The sequence below is a fragment of the Bos grunniens genome, chromosome 9 (assembly GCF_055505025.1).
Source record: "Bos grunniens cultivar Pamir isolate PY7600 chromosome 9, Bosgru_T2T1.0, whole genome shotgun sequence".
Taxonomy (NCBI): Eukaryota; Metazoa; Chordata; class Mammalia; order Artiodactyla; family Bovidae; genus Bos; species Bos grunniens.
In genome coordinates this window covers 61,887,410-61,909,568 of record NC_141173.1, presented here as the reverse complement: position 1 = coordinate 61,909,568, position 22,159 = coordinate 61,887,410, and the positions used below count along the sequence as shown (strand labels likewise).

Genomic DNA, 22,159 nt, shown 5'->3' with positions numbered 1-22,159 from the left:
GCAGTGTGCTTTTCTAAGAGATCCCAGTAACAACTATCATCAGTTGCTATGGGTATCTCTATACCTGCAGTACCAAATATAATGCTGTGTATACAATAAGCGGTTAATACGTGTAAATTAAACCAGTAAGTGCCTTGTCAGTGTAGTTTTGGAAAGCTGGAAAAGGGTGGGTACTGGGAACTTTCTTTTCATCATAACCTTAAAGTATGTCTCATCATTCAATTATTTCTGTAGTACATACAGAAGAATGTGAAATGTATAGAATTACAGGCATTTATGAGAAAATCGACCAGTATATTAAATTGAATAAGATGTATGCAGCTGGAAAAATGATCCTTGAGTATTTATCGATGGCGTGGGTGTCAATCCTCATGCTCACATAGCTGCTCCTCTGGCTTTTCCTCTGCGGGGAGCTCCTCTCCGAGGCCAGCGTCAGCTGCACCATCATCCTGTCGGGCTTGTCTCCGTTCTCAGGGGTATAGTTGCCCAGGTCATTCACCTCCCCGTCACTGTAGCTGCCGTCCAGGAGGACCGCGCGTGGCTGAGGCAACCCGCAAGTGCAGGGAAGCTGTGGACACAGCAAACGCACGCTGGAATTCGAGCTCAGCCAACAAAATTGCACAGAGGAGGGGATCGCCTTTTCCTACTTTCTTTCAAGGTGTGTGTGTTAGTTGCTCAGTCGTGTCCCACTCTTTGTGACCCCCCCTGGACTGTAGCCCACCAGGCCCCTCTGTCCATGGGATTCTGCAGATAAGAATACTGGAGTGGATTGCCATTCCCTTCTCCAGAGGATCTTTCTGACCCAGGGATCAAACCCTACTCTCCTGCACTGCAAGCAGATTCTTTATCATTTGAGCTACAGGGAAGTTTTTCTTTTAAGGGGTTGTGGAAATAATGATGGTGGCACTGTAAACATTTTATCAATGAAAGAGCAGATAACCCATCAACTGTTAGGAAACACCAAGTCATATCGGAGGCCCACAAGAAGGGTCACGATCAGATCATTGCCATGTTCTCTGATGTGACCCCTGAATGTCACCCCACTCCAGTACTCTTGCCTGGGAAATCCCATGGATGGAGGAGCCTGGTAGGCTACAGTCCACGGGGGTCGCAGAGAGTCGGACACGACTGAGCGACTTCACTTTCATTTTTCCCTTTCATGCATTGGAGAAGGAAGCGGCAACCCACTCCGGTATTCTTGCCTGGAGAGTCCCAGGGATGGTGGAGCCTGGTGGGCTGCCGTCTATGGGGTCGCGCAAGTCGGACACGACTGACATGACTTAGCAGCAGCAGTAGCAGAAATGTTTGCAGTTATTATGTGTGTATGTGTGTGTGTGTATGAGAGGGGGAGAGAGAGAAAGAGAGAGAGATGGGATGGGAATTTGAAAGGTGTGGCATTGTGGGGATAGTTTCCTCTACAGAACCTGAGTTTTCTGGAGGAGATAATCATTGAACTGCAGACAGGAGAATGAAGGGGAAACCAGGTGGGAGGGAAGGTGATCTGGGAAGTGATGGGAGTTGTATGAGCTCACATATGAAGGAAATTTTCCTAGAATGGAGGATGTGCTTCCTTGGAAGCTTATAGATATATATAAGCTTTCAAGAGACAGACATATCTATCCATCTATCTATGTATAATACATATATATAATGTTTATTGCAGCATTTATTATAATGGCAAAAAATGGAAAAAAAACACTGCCCATCAATAGGGGAAAAAATCATGTTATACTACATCCAAGACATTCTTTATTATGCAACTATTAAAAAGATTGTCTTGGAAAGAGACATTTCTGGAAGCTTCTTTTATGATTCCTCTAAATCATTTGTCCCACCATGTTGAATTGCCATTTACTTTTATCACTGAACTAGGAACACCACCAAGATTGAAGCAACCTGGCCTTAGTTAACTTGACTTAGCAGATCCTGGTCTATGTGTGGGTGCTCAGTTGTTCAGTCCTGCCTGACTCTTTGAGATCCCATGGACAGCAGCCCACTAGGCTCCTCTGTCCATGGAATTTTCCAGGCAAGAATACTAGAGTTGGTTGCCATTTCCAGGAAGCTAGTTTATGCTGCTGCTGCTGCTGCTAAGTCGCTTCAGTCATGTCCCACTCTGTGCGACCCCATAGACAGCAGCCTACCAGGCTCCTCGGTCCCTGGGATTCTCCAGGTAAGAACACTGGAGTGGGTTGCCGCCTCCTTCTCCAACGCATGAAAGTGAAAAGTGAAAGTGAAGTCACTCAGTCGTGTCTGACTTTACGGGACCCCATGGACTGCAGCCTTCCAGGATCCTCCGTCCATGGGAGTTTCCAGTCAAGAGTACTGGAGTGGGTTGCCATTGCCTTCTCCGAAGCTAGTTTATGGTAGGTGCTAAATAAATGTTTGAATGAGTAAAAGAGGTAGCTCAGAGTAAATTTCACACCATTTAACTTATTCTCTTGTTTGCTCTTCACAGCTAACTGGTGAAATAGTGGAGGAGGGAGTGCCATTACCCTATTTTACAGAGGAAGTCGGACCTGCCCAAGGTCCATTGCTAGACCAGATCCTACCCTTGCAGACACTCCTGCTCATGGTAAAGTCACCTTCTCCTGTGGCTTCCGCTCCTTCCGCTCCTGCACGGTGGTCAGGTAGTTGACGGCCGCGTATTCCAACACCGAGAGGAACACGAACACGAAGCTGACCCAGAGGTAAATGTCCACGGCCTTGATGTAGGACACGCGGGGCATGGAGGCGTTCACGCCCGTGATGATGGTGGACATGGTCAGCACCGTGGTGATCCCTGCAGACACAGAGAGAAAGGAGCAGGGGTTTGTCTTCCACCAAACCCACTGGATGTCTCCGTGCCTCTTCTTTCTCCCAGCTGCTCCTCTGGCCTAGAACGTCTCCCTCCCTGGCCCTCCAGCTGCTCAAGTTTCCAGTTTTAGCTTTTATAAAGTTTCTCCTATTCCTCTGCTCCCAGCTGTATCCCTGAATCTTTTTTTTTTTTTTGCTCTGCTCAGTGTCATATCTTAGTTCCCAGACTAGGGATTGAACCTGAGCGCCCTGCAGTGAAAGCATGGAGTCTTAGTGCAGTCAAAGTATGGCGTCTTAAGTGCCGGACTGCCAGGGAGTTCCCCCTCCTTGTGTCTTCATCCTGGCACCTTTATCACTTTGTTTTTCTGCAGAGAGCCCCTGACAGGTTAGCAGTAAGACAATTCTTTACATTCAGTTGCTTAAAACAAAGATTGCAGAGGAGTTCCCTGGTAGTCTAGTGGTTAGGATTCAATCCCTGGTGGGGAAATTGAGATTTCACAAGCCTTGCAAAATAGTCAAAAAATAAATTAATTAACTTTATTCATAAAATAAATATTTATAAACAAAATAAGAAGAAGACTGTATATACGAGCAGGTATGTATGTTTCTTGGAACTCCTTCTCCAAAAGAGGGGGGAAAGTACACAAGTTGCATTTTAATCTATGTGTCCTTGTTGCTGGGGTAGAATCCTGTAGTCCTTGGCCTGTGTTGTCAGCTGCCAGGGCCTGCTGGGTCCTGGACCTGGCTGCCCACACTGCAATGTTGACTTAAGGACCCTGTCAATTTTACCAAGAATGATGTTAACCTCATTTATGGGAGACAGATTCTGAAACTAGAATATTTATTTATTCAGCACAGTAACTGTTCAAGCTACAGAACAACCGTTAAAGGCCAGGGCATCTGTCAGTGGGAATGTCCCTGAGATTTCAAATTAAGCTCAGAACATTTGCTTGGCAAACACCAAATCACAGCGGATTGGGGTCATCTTAAGAGCCAGCACCAATCCAGTTTCACTAAAACCTGGTGAGTCATTCTCTCCCTTGAAGCCCCAGGACCTCTGAGCCATGGTGGTGCGTGTGGAATGGGTGCAATATTTAAATCAGGGAAGAGAGTGGATGGCAAACAGCCATTGATAGTACAGTAGGGATTCTCAGACTTGAGTATGTATAAGAATTACTAGGGGAGGGACTTCTCTGGAAGTCCAGCGGTTGAGACTTCACCTTCCAATGCAGAGGTGTAGGTTCGAGTTCTGGTCAAGGAACTAGGATCCCACATGCCTCTCAGCCAAAAAAACCAAAACATAAAACAGAAGCAGTGTTATAACAAACTAAATAAAGACTTTAAAAATGATCCACATCAAAGGGAAAAAAAAAAAAAAGGTTTACTGGGGGAGCTTGTTCAAAATGCAAATTCCTGGAACTCTCTCAGAGATTCTGATCCTATACATGTAGATAGACCCCAGGATTCTTCATTTTAAACAATTTCCCCCACAGAATCTATCACAAAGATCCCTTGGGCCACCTTTTGAAAAGCCCTGTTACAGAATGTGACTTTCTTATCCAGGTGAGCAGAGAAAGCACCGCAGACCAGGACAACCCACTCCAGGACTCAGCTCTAATAAGATTAAAGATGAACTGTTTGTGTGGACTCCCAGGAGGACCTATAAACAGCTTTGCTGCACAGATTCTTAATAGTGGCATTATACCTGTGAATGAATAACTTGATGTTTTTCTGAGTTATAATGCCCACCGGGATTCAGGACCCATTTGGAAAGAAGGGTTTTTAATCTGGAAGGAATTCTTTGTATTTTCAGATGTCTGGAACGTGCACTTGAGATGTTGCTTACCTAAAGGGACTCTGGCGGGCACGGCTCTGCGGTCGATCCAGAAGGACACCCAGGACAGCATGACCATCAGGGTGGCGGGAAAGTAGGTTTGGAGCAAGAAGAAGAAGATGTGGCGACGCAACGTGAAGTTGATGTACAGACGGTTGTACCAGCCTTCGGGACACAGGAAGAAGAAAGAATACACACCATAGCCACTCAGCTTCCCCATAGGACTGATTTGATTCAGAGAATCATAAATGCCTTAGACGCTTGCCTGTAAACTTACCCTACCTTTATAAAATGGAAGACAGAAAAACCATGGAACAGAATAATTATATGATAACCCACATCATACGGGTTAGTACATTTCAAGGAATCTTTGGCCCCCATCCTATACACAAAGGGAACCCCTCAGGAAGGCCATGTAAGACTTTTGTTACTCAAATATGGCACATGGCCCAGCAGCATCACCATCACTTGGGTGCTTGTTAGAAGCGCAGATTCTCAGACCCCGCCCTAGATCTACTGAATCATAACTTCCTTTTGGGAATTTCCTGATTGTCCAGTGGTTAGAACTTGGTGCTTTCACTGTGGTGGCCCAGGTTCAACCCCTGGTCAGGGAAATAAGATCCCACAAGCCCCGCACTGTGGTCAAAAAAAATAAAAAGAAACTTCTTTTAACACTCCTTTCCACATGATTCCTACATATGTTAAAGCTTGAGATGTGTGGATTTAACAACTCCCTCTGGATTTCTTTATGGGGGAAAAATATGTTTAAAGTAAAAATACCTTGCTCACTACAACAGTGCATTTAGGCTATGCTTTAGCTTCACCCTGGTGCTCTTTACAAGGAAAACTTGTATGGAGGAATTGAAGGGAACAGAGAATGGTAGAAGGAGAGGAAAAGGCAGGATAAACTTGACATGACAAGAACTGAAAATAAAATGGGGACTTGGCAGCATTAACTGGAAAACTGGCATCCCAGGACAATTTTAGTGCAACAGTTATATTTATAACAGCTCCAGAAAGTGATTGTGGAGGTGCTAGAGATTGAATATGTCCTTCTCAAATTCATGGGTTGAAACCTAATCCTCTAAGTGATGGTATTTGCAGGTGGGGCCTTTGGAAGGTGATTTCATTGTGAGTGGGATTGGTGCCCTTACACAATAGGCCTCAGAAAGTTCTCTTGCACCTTCTTTCATGTGAGGACACAGTGAGTCCTAGGAAGCAGGCTTTCATCAGACACTGAATATTTTAGACTCCAGGAAAGACGAGCCTGTCTGTGAGGCTCTGTGGGGGTTGTAAGTAGGGTGAGTTTCCTTGATCTTGACTTCCCAGCCTCCAGAACTGTGCAAAACAAGTTCCTGTTGTTTAGAAGCCACCCAGTCTGTGGCTTCCTGGTGGCTCAGTGGTAAAGAATCTGCCTGCCAATGTAGGAGATGCAGAAGACGCCGGTTCGCTACCTGCATTGGCTACCTGCATTATCCCCTGGAGGAGGAAATGGTGATCCACTCTAGTATTCTTGATCCCATGGACAGAGGAGCCTGGTAGGCTACAAGTTTATGGGGTTGCAAAGACTCAGACACAACTGAGCACACACACACACACACACACACAGAATTATGGTAGTTTTTTATAGCAGCCTAAGCACACTCAGACAAGAGGGAATGTCAAAATGCTAAGAGTCAAAGGAATGAGGGTTCCCTGAAGGACCAAGACTGGTGGGTGAGGTATGCAAAAAATAAGAGACGTGATATCACCATATGTTGGAAATGAACAATGCCTTCTGTTACAGATCAAAGAGTGTAGTCAACCATGCAGTGTTTTGGCAACAGAAATTGCGGAAAGATAAGAGCAAAGTCATCTTGAAAGGCAATTAGTTGCAAGGGTTGGAGAGAGTGAAGCTCAGCTGTAACCTCAGCTGCCAGGAGGAAGGCCACAGCGCCTGTCCACAGGCAATGTGGTGGTGGAGGCGGGGGGCAGCGGTGGCAAGCTTGCCCAGACTTGGTTCAAAAAACAACAACGACACTGCCCGTGGGGTGTGTAGTTCCTGCACTGTGGCTCACAAGAGGGTCATGAGAGGAGCTGTGCAAACAGTATGGCAGCAGGGGATTGGTTAAGAGAGAAGCACTCAAAGGTGCTAAAGTCAAGAGAACATGAACGGAAAATAATAAACCTGAAATTGGACTATTTTTGCCTATTGGACAGGGGTCTCTGGGAGTCATATCAGGGTGAAATTTCTGCTGTTAAACTGTCAATGCAATTGTCTCAAATAGACCTACACAGAGGGCTTATGTTGTAGTTTTTATTAAGATTTTCTAGATTATCACTTCTGATGCTGTGGTGGTATCAAAAAACCTCCCTCACCCCGTGCTCACCACCCTCTAGACCCAATCTGGAAATCTCATCTTTGGTTTCAAATCCTAGAGGCACAGGCTCTGCTCACTTGATAACCAATCCACACGCCTCCTGAGATCCAAGTAGCCCCCTCGCCTTCACCTGTGCTGCTGTAGAAGGCCAGCTTCGTGGTGGTGTGGAATTCCTGGATGAGGAACTGGGAGAGGGAGATCCGCTCATCTGTCTTTAAGGAGTCATTGCCTTTCTTCCAGTAGAGCATGAGGTCATCTTCCGTGTAGGCATCTGAAAAGACAAGATGGCATCAGACGCCAGGAAAGATGAGCCTGTCTGTGAGGCTCTGTGGGAGTTGTAACAAGATCAGCTGAATAAACAAACTGCAGTCCAACAAAGCAAAACAAAATCCAAAAAGACAAATCTAATTCTCCTCAGTCTTCCAGAATCATCAGGGCAAAGCTCTCAGGCCTAAATACTCATCCTGACTGCAACAGTGTTCACCCTTCAAGTCAGCCTAAAAGCAGATGAAATTGCTATTTTTGTAGACCAGAAACTACAATTTGCTCTTAAAAAAAATTTTTTTTTTTTTTTTTTGCAGGTTAAATAGTGGCAACATTGCATATAGTTCAACTTTCTTAACCACAGGTAATCTAGCCCTTTCTTCTTTCAAAGGGTGATGATGCATCATTGATGGCAAATACCTTTACACACTCTCAGGTAATAGGGGCTGAATTCTAGCAAGAAAAGACCCACAAGGAGATTTGCAGCCAAACAAGGTCTTTCTGTGCAGGCCTCTCATTGCTCTGCGCAGGGTAGAATCAAGGGGATTTCCCTGAGGATCCCTCCCTCCGGTCCCATACTTTCCCACCCCACTTATTGTAGGTGAGCACACTGCTTACCCCAACCCAGCAGACCTACCTGCTGTTTGAGCAGAACTAGGAGTAAAACCTGAAGGGGCTGCTCCTGTGTCAACAGTTCTTTCTGGGGCTCCCTGAGGGTCTGTTTTATTCCTCTTTTATTCTACCTTTAACCTTAACGTGTCGACTTGGCCAGGCTATAGTAAGTACCCAGTGATTCAATCTGGCACTAATCTGGGTGCTGCTGGGGAGATGCTTGTTGCTGTGTTATCTACACCTAGCTCACTTGAAATAAAGATGACCCAGGATAACCTGGGTGGGTCTGATCCCATCAGTTGAAAGGCCTTAAGAGCGGACCTGAGGTTTCCTGGAGGAAGATAAAATTCCACATGTGGACAGCAGGGTGGGCTCCTGCCCACCAGGTCACAGTCACATAAGCCCGTCCTCTGCACTAGCCCGCTCCCTGTGTATGTCCTATGGCAGCAGTCCCCAACATTTTTGGCACCAGGGGCCAGTTTTGTGGAAGACGGTTTTCTCCCTGGACCAGGGTAGGGGGCATAGTTTAAAGCACATTTCATTTATTGTGCACTTTATTTCGATTATTGTTCCATCAGCTCCACCTCAGATCATTAGGCGTTAGATCCTGAAGGCTGGGGACCCCCGTCCTATGTTTCTGCTTCTCTGGTGAAAGCCTGACAGGTACCACTGCCTGGGTATCATAGGGAAAGCAAAATTCTGGAGCCAACGATTAGTCCCTCGCTGTTAAGCTCCATAAAGGAGATAACAGTAACCTTCTCACAGGGAGCTTGGGAGGATTAAAGGACAGAGCAGGCCGAAAGCTACGGTGCACGAGGCAGTCACTCCCTTGGTCCTGGGATTTATTCTCCCTGACCCCACACTGAGCGGCCCACAGAGCTGTCCCTCCTATGTGTGGAGTCCATGTCCCTGCGCTCCTCAGCCCTGGGTGATTGGAGCCAGGAGACTCCTGATCCACCACCACGGCCCTGGCAGGCTTACCAAGATGCCCCAGGTCAACGAAAGTCCTCACTGAGACTCTGACATGGGCTGGGACGTGTCAGTGGGTGTGTGCTGGTTTGAGACAAGTGTAGAAGGAGTCATGGTGGGGGGTGGACCAGACTGTGACAGTCAGAGGAAACATTTTGGCAGAGATTGGAGCACGGGGCAGGTGCATAGAGAGCTAGGGATGGCAGTCCTGGACACGGCCGCAGCCTTGGTCCTCCTATGGCTATTTAATTTTCCAGGGTTTCTGCATGTGCGTAAGTTTCCCAAGGCCCCTAGGTTATACCTGAGTGTCTCAGCCACCACCTGCACTCACAGTGGCTGTGCCCTGGCGCAGTTGCTGCCCAACTTGTTTTCACCAGGAAATTCTTCAATGGAAACCTTACTCAGAAGAGCAATAAAAGAGATCCACAGGAGCTCTCTGGTGGACTGTGTGATGAATGCCATGCTGGGGGCTTGGAAGGAGACCCACGTTTGCTGAGCCCTCAGCTCCCCTTACCCAGGCACTTGCCCTGGGGAACTGGGAAACCTTCAGTTTCCACAGGACCGAGTTTATAACCACTGCCATGAGTATTAAAAGGGTCAATTATGGGAATAAAAGGTTTTCAGTGCCAAATTTGTTCCTGATTTTCAAACTTACCTGAGACATTGCTTCTATCTGAAAAGTCATCTCAAAATCATAGTCACCTGTGATGATCTAGAGGGGTGGTGGGATGGGGTGGGAGGTGGGAGGAAGGTTCAAGAGGGAGGGAACACACATATACCTATGGCTAATTCATGTTGATATATGGCATAAACCAACACGATATTGTAAAGCAATTATCCTTCAATTAAAAATAAATAAATTAATTAAAATTTATTAAGAGATTAAATTTCATGTAAAAAAAAAAAGAGAAACAAGATATTCTGCTCCTACTCCTGAGAGTCAGAGGCTCTAGGGTAACTTAAGGTCTGCGGGGGCTGTCTGAGCATAGGCTTACTCACAGCTCTCAATTTCAAGCGAGCACGTTTGTGTGTCCAGGGGAAACCGGCTGAAGTCCATGTTGCACATGGCGGTCACTGTAACCCTAGAAACAAACAGATAAAATCCAATGTACAGAGGCTGCAAAATATAAGCGCAAAATGATAAAACAAAAAGAAAAGGCCTCTGCTTCCTCCCAATATAGAAGAATCTTGTAGTTCATAAGCAGTGTGCCAGGACCTAGAGAACCAAGTAGCTTATGTGTGATTTCCACAATGGAGAACTCTTGGGTGTTTATGTTTAACCCCAGGCTCACCATGGGGCCAACAATGACTCCACTAACCCCCATCGCATGCAAGCATTTTAGAGCAATGGTCTCCATCGATAAAACAATGTGGGGACTTCTTTTGTGGTCCAATGATTAAGATTTCGCCTTCCAGGGGAGGGGGTGCAGGTTCAATCTCTGGTCAGGGAGCGAAGATCCCACATGCCTTGTGGCCAGAAAACCAAAACATAAAACAGAAGCAGTAATGTAACAAATTCAATAAATGTTTTTTTTAAAGAACCACTTCTGAAATTAAAAATAAAAAAAAAATAAAATAATGTGAAACCACAACTCCTATGGCTTCTTAAAAGAAATCGTAAGAGTATATTGCTCTCCTGTTTCAGATTCATTCAAATTCTTCTTTTCTTGATTTTACTGACATTCACTATTTGTGTACAATGTTTTTACGATAATATTCATGAAGTATTTATGCCAGTTGCCAAATTAGGCATTCTATTTTTTTTCTACAATGTTGATATTTCTATATTGATAATAACGTCTACTAGTGGGCACAGGTGTTCTTAGTGGATAATTCCATAGAGATCATAAAAATGGAAAAACACTGGAAGATCTTATGCATCAACATGCAAGCACTTGCTAGCATCTAATGATTTTGCTTCGGAGTTTACACAGGAAAATTGGCTTTTGCGTCAAAGAATAAGCAAAGACAGATTGTTAGTCGTAGAAGATCTCCCACCCGGTGTGGAATTCCATGGCAGGGTATGATTAACAGTCATTAGCTTTGAACATACTATGTTTCCTTCAGCCACAGAAAATTGGCTATGTATAAGTTATGAAAATTATCTGGATAATTCATGGCCAAAAAGAAAAAATCACTTTTAAATGGAAATTTCAAGGAAAAGAGCTTTTTTGAAACTCAGTTATCCAGATATTTGCCTTATTTTCCTCATTCCACTTGAGTGTTGTAGGGAGGGATCTTGTATTGTTAGCAGCTGGATCATGTTATCTCCCCTGGGAATACTGATACACAGGATGTATTTTTTGGGGGGTGGTCAGGCCAGCCTCTGACTTGGACACCTAATGGGTGGGCTCCCATTTCTATGGGTGCATCACCAGCACAACCATACCTGATGGCATCACCAGCAAGAAAGAAACTAGGGGCTAAGCTTGGAGACACTTGTGGCAAACTTTGGGGACATCAGATGTCAAATGCAGGTAGGTTTTGCTATGAACGAAAGTATTAAATAGCTCTTCTCTCTGTTGTCAGTTGATACAGGAACAGGTTTTTTAGAATCACAGACATTATCAGACTTGTTCTTGGCACCCTGACTTGATGCTTTTCTGCTTGTTTCCCACACATTGAACAAGCCCAGCATGTGGTGTAATCTCACCCATGCTCACTGTTGTTTCCCTCAAGTCCTTTTGAATTATTTCATCTAGAGCATCTTCCCTTGGAAGCTTGGCCAGTCCTGAGATTTTCCTGCTTACCCTTCTCATGTAACAGGCAGTCAAAATCCTCAGAAGTAACCAAATATATCTCAGTTCAGAAACACAGAATTTTGGTCCAAGATATCGACACTTCAAACTTCATTCACATTGAGACTTCTGCTCCCCCTTCCCAGCTAAGGCACAGAGTTGGCATTTGAGTGGTCAGTGTCTGCCCATCTCTAATCACCTCCTACATGGGTAGAAGTGAGATAAGAGAGGGATGGTTCTCTGGTGAGGTGGTTTCAAGCTCTCTGGGACCACTATGTGGTTGAAGCTGAGACTTTTTCCCCAGGTCCTTCATTCCCTCTACTGGGCACCTCCATCCTCCAGCAGCATCTTCCACTCCATCTCTTGGCTCACCACTCTCCATGCCACACATGCTGAACTATTCCCAACAAGCCTGGGAGTGCATACTGGCCCCATAAGAGCCAAAACTCCTCCTAGCTCTGCCCCTCAGTGGTGAGACAGCTCTTCTCTCACCCTCTAACTGCAGTGTCCCCCAACCATAAGCACACATGTGTCCTCTGCAGTCCAGCAAATGGCATGCCCACACCTCTCTCCCAAGAAAAATCTCTTCCTCCCAACAATCATTGACTCTCAAATCTTGAAACTGACTGGGAATTCAAGAACCATGGAATTGATTTTTCAATCTACCTAGTGTGATGGAGCATCTCATTTGTGAATTTCACTTGTTATTGTCTCTTGCTGCCTAGGAAACTTCACCATCCTGTTACCTGTCGCTCCCTGCCCACACCTCCTTGGTGTCCGTGCCTCTCTCTGCATCTAATCCTTTGGTTCCTGCAGGTCTCCCCCACTAGGCTGCAATCATGCTAAGCTCAGTGTTATTCATCTTTATGCACCCAGAGCTTAAGACAAGACCTGACAGGGTTTTTATCTGTACAACTCTGGCGGCCAATCTTAATATAAACACATTCTGTTGAATGGCTCAAAGAGTATGGATGAGGTGGAGGGCAACGTATTAGTACTGGTTTGTGTTAACCTGCTGTCGACAGAGGTGACAGTACCCAGCTCCTCCATGTTTTCCCCCAAATAAATCTCAGAGTGATAGCCCTCACTAACTTGGACCTCTTTATTTCTCTCTTAAACAAACCCATGATTTCATTTGCAATGAAAAATCAAATTATAGGTTTTTAGGCACCTGGAGGCTCACTGAAAACTTTGATGCTGAATAAACAGAGGTTTTCCACTTCCTCTTTTCTCTCTTCTGCCTCTGGTGTCACATCCAATCGTGCCAGACTCGACCTCCACCAGTTCATGAGACCTGACTGCTAGACTATCAGAAGTTTAAAAGCCACTTGTTAAACATAATTTTTTTTTCTTTTGGCTTTGCTGCTCAGCATGTAGGATCAGGGATAGATTCCCCCTTGCATTGGAAACTCAGAGTCTTAATCTTTGGACCACCAAGAAAGTTCCAAACATAGCCATTACTTAAAATTAATGTTATGTTAAGAACAGAAGTAAAACTCTGAGTCTGGTACCTAGCTGCTTAGATTCTAAGTCAGGATAAAGTAATAAAAGATTACTATAAATATTCTTTTGGGGCAAAAATTCAGCTTCAACATTCCCATCTCTGACTCTAAAGATACACTGCATCGGTATAGGCATTCCCTTCTTAGACACTGGTGTGTGGATTCAGCTTTACCAAAATAAAGTCTGTAAAACTGAAATGCACTCTCAGCACAGCACAGAAGGAGTAAATCTCAGCCAGTAGCTGAGGTGCTGCTCTGTAAAGGCCTGCAGCTCATCTCTACATGTCCTCCTGGGGGAGGCGGGCACCAGGATTTTCTCAAGGGGGCATACAGGGAAAGCCCCACTGCGATGTCTGTGCCTAAGGGAAGGTTATCCAGGTCACTGCTTAATGAGTAGTTAAACATTTCTAAGGCTACTGCTCAGCACAGGGAATATAGCCAATATTTTATACTTAATGGAGTATAGTCTATACACATATTGAATCACTATGTCATACATCTGAAACTAATGTATATTATAAATCAACTGTACAGACAGAATAAATGAATGAAAGAAAGGAAGGAAGGAATAAAGAAAAAGAAGAAAAAAAAACATTTCTAAGTCAGGTGAGCTCAATTATTTTATTCTTTATATTTTTGAAGTGATGCTCAAAATACCATTTAAAATCCTCAAGTGGCCCGGGGTCCCCATAGTCTCTCAAGGAGGACACTCTGGTGAGAAGGGATTTAAAAAAAAAAAAGCCTAAACCGACCAGGTGAGGTAAACAACTTTTTTTAAAGCAAAATTCCAAAATGGGAATCAGAGAGGTCAAAGGAGGCAGGTCTTTGAGAAGAATTACATTATCTACTTTTCTGACTCCTACTAGAGAAATAAAACCTTCATTAAACATTGAAATTGAACTTGAACAGGGCCTAAATCATAAGCATCAGTAAGAGAAATTTCCCCGAATGTATTTTCAAGGAGAAATAATTCTTTAAAATGTTTACTCATGTGTAGAGTTAAGTTTTCCTGATGTTGAAAAGTCAGAGCCCCTGGAAAGTTAGAAGTTCACTGTTCAAAGCCAAAAGCAAAAGCGCTGTGGTGGGAGCAATGATACTCTTGGTAGACAAATGAGTTGCACTTCCTCCCAGCTTCGGGGATAAGAGGACGCTGAGGGGAAGAGGCCCAGAAGGAGGTCGGGAAGGGCTCACCTGAGGCTGTACAGCACTTTGCCGTCGGGCTGGACCCGGAGCATCACGTTGTCTGTGGTGGTGTCGTGGATGAAGGAGCGCTTGGAGTGCACAAAAAACATGTCGGGGACCCAGATCTTCTTCACCAGCCGGCCGTCAAATGTCATGCTCAGGTTGTTGGTGCTCGGGAAGGACAGCCTCTCGTCCTTCCAGTAGTGCCTCAGGTAGAGGGTCATCGTGAAGTCCTGGGACCAAGGGTAGAGAGGAGGAGCCCACACACTGAACGGCCAGGTGATAGCAGGGCATCCTGCACCCCCACCACCAGGCTGAGAAGTGAACTGAGCCCAAGGAGGCCTTGCTTCTAGTCTCTGCTGCTTCAGGAGGGAGGGAACCCTGCATGGGGGACTCAGCAGGAGGTTGTACAGAGGGGGCCTTGAATCCCATCCCACCCCACCCCTGGGCACTTGCCTCCACTTGCAGAAGGCTGCTCCTGCCGGTGCTGGGACCCCAACCTGAGGGCAGCCTGCCCACACACAGGGCCAACTGCCAGCCTAAGAGTTCATGCCTCTGGAAGCAGCCCTCAGCCAGGGAGTGGGGCTGGGGATGGGTAAGGGGGATGGATAACCCAGCTCTCTGGCCCCTCAGTGGGGACAACCCTGAGGTGAGCTCTTTGCTGATTCCCAGAGAAGCCCAGAGGGACTGATTCTCACATAGATCTGATCTGATGACATGACCGTTTTTGCTTCCTTCCTTTTCCCTGTCTCACCTCTCCACCCTTTTCTTATATAGATACAGATAATCTTTTTTGACACCACCATCCCAGGTGGTGCTAGTGGTAAAGAACCTGCCTGCCAATACAGGTAAACCTAGGAGATGCAGGTTCGATTCCTAGGGTCAGGAAGATCCCCTGAAGGAGGGCAGGGCAACCCACTCCAGTTTTCTTGCCTGGAGAATCCCATAGACAGAAGAGCCTGACAGGTTGCAGTCCATAGGGTCACACAGAGCTGGACATGACTGAAATGACCTAGCGTGCGCGCGCACGCGCGCGCACACACACACACACACACACACATAGGCTGTGCCATGCAGCTTGCAGGATCTTCATTCCCCGACCAGGAATTGAACTCAGGCCCTCAATAGTTAAAAGTGTGGAGTCCTAAGCCCTGGACCATCAGAGAATTCCCCCCACTCTTTTCTTGTATTTCCTTGGTGTCTGTGTGTGTGCTCAGTCGCGTTTGACTCTTTGCAACCCCATTAACCAGAGCCCATCAGGCTCCTCTGTCCATGGAATTTTCTAGACGAGAATACTGGAGTGGGCTGCCATTAAACTACTTGTGCCAGAATGCTAGTCTCAGATCTGCTTCTCACCAGCTAAGACAAGTTTCTAAAAAGTCCTGTAAGTCAAGGAGTTGCAGAATGTTCTATTTGTTAATCAAAGCCCATTTAAAAAAGAAAAACAGAGGAAACTTGAGCTTTTTCTGCATTTTCACAGCCAGACACAGAGTCCACAGGAGCAGCTTGTGTCTGGCTCCTTGGATCCCGCTGTTTATGCTGGACAGCATTTGCCCAGAGAACACATCCTGGTGGCAAGAGCCTGGACACTGGGGTGGGGTCAGTCATGTCTGCCATGCGGCTCTGTCTCCTGCCAATGGGGCAGCTTTGAGTAAGTGTCTCGACCTCGCTGAGCCACCTGTAACATGAGTGTGGGAATTCCCACTACCCAGGGCTTGTGAGCCAGGGGAATTGTGATGTGTGGCGTTCCTGGCCCAGCACAGGGCCCGGGGGAATCCCCCCTGCCCACAGCCTTGGCCGGAGAAGCGCTTACCATATCCACTTCTGAGATGCTGTCCAAGCTCTCCACCTGCACATCCACGCCGACAGGAATGGCTGGCCCTGGGGACGGGGCATGGCAAGAGCATTTACTCTTTTTATTTGAACTTTGACTACAAATGAGACAGGCATAAGGATTTCTCCTAGCACATTCAGATTTGAAGGTTTGGTGTCCCACATGCCAGGCTAAAGTCAAACCAGAGATAAAAGGCTGGCATCATGTCCTCGCTCCCTAGAATATTCCAGCTAAGGTTAAAAAAAAAAATTCTTTTTTGGTCTGAATCAGTCAGGTGATTCTGAAATGAGGAAGTTAATGCAAAGCATTTGTCTTTGGTTACATATGCTCATCTAAAGGAAAGATGAGACCTGGGTCAAAGTTGGGTCCCATATAAAGAGTTACTCCTTAACATGAAGCCACACATTTTTAAATTTTTGTATTTACCTCCTGATTTTGCACCCTCTTTCATCTTGGAAGCCAGTGTCTCTGGCCAGGAGAAAGGCCCTGCTTGGTGAATTAGAACCAAGGTGATATTCAAAACATTTGCCAAGGTACTGATCTGCATCTTTGCTAGATGATGGAGTCGCCTCCATGGGGGATGTGGTACACTGGGTGGATATGAAAATACTATATTTGGGGGGCATTTCTAGGCCATAAAAACTTAATATTTATAAAAAGAAAGAATTATCAGGGAAGTAGATTGCTGCCTCTTTTCCTCCCTGCTTTCAGGTGTATAGGACAGGCATGGAACATCATCACAGAATATCATCATGGAACATCATCACGGAGTGAAAAGGTGAATTTGGGTCCAACAGCAACAGATTAGAGACTGAATAAAGACTCCCTTCTAGAACCTGTTTATCCTTTAGGCAAAAGTGACTGGAAGAAATAAAAGGCATGAGAATGATTTCTGAAATAAATATTTTTTTCCCAGGGGAAAAAAAAAACAAAACTCATAAGAGTGAAAACCCTACTTGACACTAAGAAACCTGAAATCTGCCAGCTTCAAAGGGCTCTGGTACTAAATCATTATTTTCGAAACAATTTTAATTTAATTAAACTCACCAGACCACACTCTACCCTAGGATATGAGCCCAGAGTTCTGTCTGCCAGCTCCAGGATAAGAATAAATTTAGTCCAAGATTGGTATTTCACATTAAATTGATAATGCAGTCATGATTTTAGGGGTATGATTATTGTGCATTTTTAAACATATATTACAGTCATAACTTTCACATTTTATTTTAAAAATTATGTATTTCTAGGAGCTATGAAAGTGAGCATTTAAGAAAATTTCAAAAACTGCTTCCACAAATCAAGAAATAAATTTAAAAGACCCAATTAAAAAAAATTATTTCAGAGCATTTTTCAGGAGGCAACTTTGGACTGCAACTGTCCCTACAGCCAGCTACTAGCCTCCCTAATACTGAGACATCCTTGTTGGGAGCCGTGGCCTGAGGACAGCTGGGCTGGTCTGGCCACAAACCAGCAGCTGCCTCCCAAGAATGCGTTCAGCACAGCCCAAGGCAGGCTGGCCAGGGCAGGTGCTCAGATGATGTTGGGGGCTCAGGCCTTGTTCACAACCTAGGCAGACCTGACGGGTAGGGAGCAATGCTGAATGGTTCCCTGGTCTGATGCTGCCCACAGATAGACAGAAGGACCTGGAAAGAAGACAAGCCCCAAGAGTGCATGCCTCATACCTCCAAAGCCAGGCCTCATGCTGAAATCGTGGTCATCTATCCTCAGAAGCTGCTCTGATTTTGTTAGTGGCGATTTCGTAATATCAGGGCTTCGTTTAAGAACTGGGCTGCAGAGAGGGAGAAAACAGGTTGATCACATACCCTAATTAAGTCGGATGAAAACTATTTGCATTCAGACTTGATCTTGACAAGTTTGATGGGCTGTGGTATTTCTTCTTTAAAGCTACTGGAAATCCTCTCTTCCATTCCCGGGCTTTCTGGATCAATGAACCAACCCAGAAGGTCCAAGACAGGAGTTTAGGAATGTGAATGAGGAGCTTGCAAAATACCAATATCTAGGGGACTTCCCTGGTGGTTCAGTGGTTAAGACTTCACCTTCCAGTGTAGGGGGTGCGGGTTCGCTCCCTGTTCAGGGAGCTAAGATCTTACAGGCCTGTTGGCCAAAACCCATAAAACAGAAGCAATATTGTAACAAATTCAACAAAGACTTTAAAATAAATAAAATATTTTAAAACCCAATATCCAGGCCCCATCTCAGAGGTGCTGATCTGGGCAGAATGGAACCTGGACATTAATGTTTTTAAAAGCCTCCCAGATGATTTTAATGTGAAACCAAGAGGGAAAACTGCTGGTCCTGGGCTTACTAATAAGTCTAAATTCACCCAAAGCTCCTCAGCTATTTGGGGCAGGTTGCAGCTGGAGGGGAGAGGCAGTGGGTGTGGGCTGAGCCTGTCTCCCTTGGACCCCTCTGGCCCATCCTACAGAGAGAGCGTGGACTTGCCCTTGGGTCAAATGCCAACCATTCTGGCTCCTTGGAGGCAGCTTCTTGTACTTCTGGTTCTGAATCGCATCTAGGGCCATTTTAATTCATATTCACTTTTTCTAAGTAGGTAATATATTTGCAGGGTTTGACAATTAGAAAGGAAATGCAGTGAAAAGTTGGCTTTCTACCTGTGCCTCCATTCATCCCATTCCCCCAACCACTGTTACTGCTCTCTCTCTGTTCTTCATTTGGCCATGGGGCTTGTAGGATCTTAGTTCCCTGACCAGGGTTCAACCCAGAGCCCCTGCTTTGCAAGCATGAGTGTTAACCACTGGACAACCAGGGAAGTCCCCCTTCTCCCTGGTACCTCTCTTATTGGTTTCTAGTCTATCTGTTCAGAGTATCTTGTAGGTACAAGTAAATACAAACATACATTCTTATATCCCATATTTTTCCAGTTTCATTGAGATATACTCAATACTTAACATTGTATTAGTTTTAGGTGTACAACATGATGATGTGATACATGTATATTTTGTGATAAAATTATTACCACAATGCATCTAGTTAACATCCCTCACCTCACATAGTTACACATTTTTTTTTTTTCTTGTGATGAGAAACTTTAGGAGCTACTCTTACAGTTTTCAAATATACAATATAGTAGTGTTAACTATAGTCACCACGCTGTACATTACCATCCTCAGCACTTATTTATGATATAACTGGAGGCTTGTACCTCTTGATCCCTTTCATCCATTTCGCCCACCCCACACCCCACACCTAGGGCGACCACCTATCTGTTCTCCATACCTACTAGTTTTTTTTTTTTTTTAATTCCACGTAGAAGTGAAATGATACAGTATTTGTCATGTATGCTGTGGCAAATGGTCTCTTATTTTTACACATCAAGTAACATATAAACGTACACTTTTTCTTTCTTCCCTTATATATATATATATAACTTGGATTTTTTTCCATATCAAAGTATCCCAAGCCTCATATTCTTTTTCACACTACATAGTGTTGCATTGCACAGATGTACCATCACTCACACGCTCAGTCCTCTATCGGTGGACACGTGAGTCGCTTCTAGTCTTTTGCTGTTACAATCAGTGCCACAAGGGCCTTTTACAGTCTTCACTTACCCCTCAGCAGCATCTCTGGAACTCACAGAAACAATCAACTGCCCTCCCAGCTCCTCCTCGTCCCAACAGCAGTGTGTGTGTGTGTGTCCTCCCGTGTACCATGCACACTCAAACACACACTCACACTTCTTTCAATGCACATGTCCCAAACTTTGGCCTACATCAGCATCTCTTGGAGGCCTGTTTCAAACCTAGGTTCCTGAACCTTGCCTTGCCCCAAAGTTTCTGATTTAGCAGGTCTGGGCTAAGGTCTAAGAATCTGTATTTGTTACAAGTTTCCAGATGCTGCTGCTGGTGGTGGTGGTCAGGAGATGGCACTTTATTTTAATGTTTTGGCCACGCCACCCAGCATGTGAGATATTAGATCCCTGACCAAGGATGGGACCTTGGTCCATGCATTGGAAGTGTGGAGTCTTAACCACTGGGTCACCAGAGAAGTCCCTGGAGATGGCACTTTGAGAACCAGAGCTCTGGTGCATTCATCCTCAACACACAATTTCCTCCCTTGTAACTGGCTCAGTCCATCGTTAAGTGCTTGGCTATCTTCCTTCCTAAAGAAACTATCATTCTGGGCAGGGGTTGTGGGGTGTGGAGAATGTGTCTGGGAGACAGGAAAACAGAGCTCCACCCTCCAGTGACCTGCCTGCTCCGTGCCTTTGGGCACCTTTCCCTGGGATTCGGTTTCCTCATCTTATTGAAGGTGAAGCTCTGTGACAGGACCAGGGCTGTGTGGAGCCAATAGGATCATGTGTGTGTGTGTACTTGCTTTTGGAACTTGAAGGTGGACCGCACATGGAAGGAGTCATTGTTGTTTCTCAGCCAACAGGAAGTTTCCTCCTAAAGGAAGGAAATCCCTGGCAACAAAGGCTTTGCCCCAGGGAAGAATCTTAACTAATGGATCAGGGAGGAAGTACGCTGCTGCTGGAAGGGAGGGAGGAAGCCATTGCTGCCCACCTCCTCTCTCTCTCCTAATGGAGCCAGGAGCCCTCCTTCTGCTCCATGCCCCTCAGCCAGGAGTAGAGGCGTTGCTGCAAATCACTGTAGCTTAGGTGTGGAGAAGAGGTCCCTTACACTGGTGTGCGTGCACCTCTGGTCATTGAATGCCTTACTTGAGGACATCTTTGTGCACTCCATCTTTGAGGCTTACTATGAAATTAAAACTAAAGGTATTCTAGAGAGTCCAGGTACTCAAATCAACAAAGTATCCTTCACCCTCTAGATTTGCTTCAAATCTAACTGGAATAAAATGTGAAGAAAAAAAAAAAAAAGACTACAAAACTGCAATGCATTATTTTAGCTTTTCAACGAGCAATTCCCATGACCCACAGAAGCAGGAATTGGAGGATTAATTATTCAGAAGGCCTGATTTCAAGAGGTCTGACCTAAACTATCTCCCCAACTGAAACTGATGGCATTTTTAACCTGGAACTGCCATGAAGCTGTCAGTATGGACAGCGACACATTGCCAGGTGAACCATTTCTCTTGGGCATCCTTGCACTTCAGCTTAGGGATTCAGCCAAAAGTGCACTGGCAGGAGATGAGAGAGCAGAGGGTAAGTCCTCCTTCTCTCTCGGCTTCAATGCCAGGGACTAGCCATGTCTGTGTTGCTCTGTAACCGCAGATAATCACAGTACTTCAATAAGCTCCAGTTACACAATTTCCCCTTCAGGTCTGCAGGTAGGCATGGCTTCCTGTATTTCTTGTGCTTGGGGGTGGGGCATTCACTTGCCTGGTTGCTGCCCTGAACCCTGTGCACCGCTCTGCGAGCGGTCTCTTTATTCAATTATTGGTTAAGCCCTTTTGAGTGCAGTGCTGTTTTCTGCCAAGACCCGACTGATACCCAGGGATATCAGGGCTGATGCACAGGGATTATGTCATTCGAGACAAAGTGGAGCAGGGGCAGGTGTGCGCTCTGCAGGAGGTGGTCCCAGGGCTGCTTCTGCTGCTGCTGCTGCTGCTGCTAAGTCGCTTCAGTCGTGTCCGACTTTGTGCGACCCCATAGACGGCAGCCCACCAGGCTCCTCCGTCCCTGGGATTCTCCAGGCAAGAACACTGGAGTGTTCTTCTCCAATGCATGAAAGTGAAAAGTGAGAGTGAAGTCTCTTAGTCGTGTCCTACTCTTAGCAACCCCATGGACTGCAGCCCACCAGGCTCCTCCGTCCATGGGATTTTCCAGGCAAGAGTACTGGAGTGGGGTGCCATTGCGTTCTCCAGGTTCCATGGCTGGGGAAGGGCAAAGACTGGAGGGAGAGCTACAGGTCATCACAGTGGATGGTCAGCAGGGGCAGGATGAGGCCACAGGCCACTGAGGGCAGAGTCCTCTTCATCTTTGGCATTTTGCACAGTGCCGAGTTCCCGTGGACTCTCAGTACATGTTAGTGAGTGAAGAACGGTATTAGTTCTTTGGATGGGTACCAGAGAGAGCAATACAAGAGATGCAGGAAGAAAGAGGGGGTAGGAATAAAAATCAAGTTGGG

The 22,159-nt window shown here is 45.7% G+C and overlaps 1 protein-coding gene across 2 annotated transcripts in view; it reads right to left on the bottom strand.

Annotated features, from left to right (window-relative positions):
* Positions 1-274: 274 nt before the first annotated feature.
* Positions 275-22,159, bottom strand: part of GABRR1 (gamma-aminobutyric acid type A receptor subunit rho1) — a 33,088-nt gene continuing 11,203 nt past the window's right edge. The window contains exons 2-9 of one of the 2 annotated variants that reach the window (XM_086317773.1): positions 17,771-17,877; positions 16,068-16,135; positions 14,264-14,487; positions 9,832-9,914; positions 7,118-7,258; positions 4,640-4,792; positions 2,583-2,779; positions 275-568 (exon numbers count right to left, since the gene is read on the bottom strand). In XM_086317773.1, the coding sequence (XP_086173899.1) occupies positions 275-568; positions 2,583-2,779; positions 4,640-4,792; positions 7,118-7,258; positions 9,832-9,914; positions 14,264-14,487; positions 16,068-16,135; positions 17,771-17,877 (1,267 nt within the window). Of the gene's footprint in view, positions 569-2,582; positions 2,780-4,639; positions 4,793-7,117; positions 7,259-7,888; positions 8,011-9,831; positions 9,915-14,263; positions 14,488-16,067; positions 16,136-17,770; positions 17,878-22,159 lie in introns of those variants that run through there. The other variant, XR_015133140.1, reaches the window with a different exon arrangement.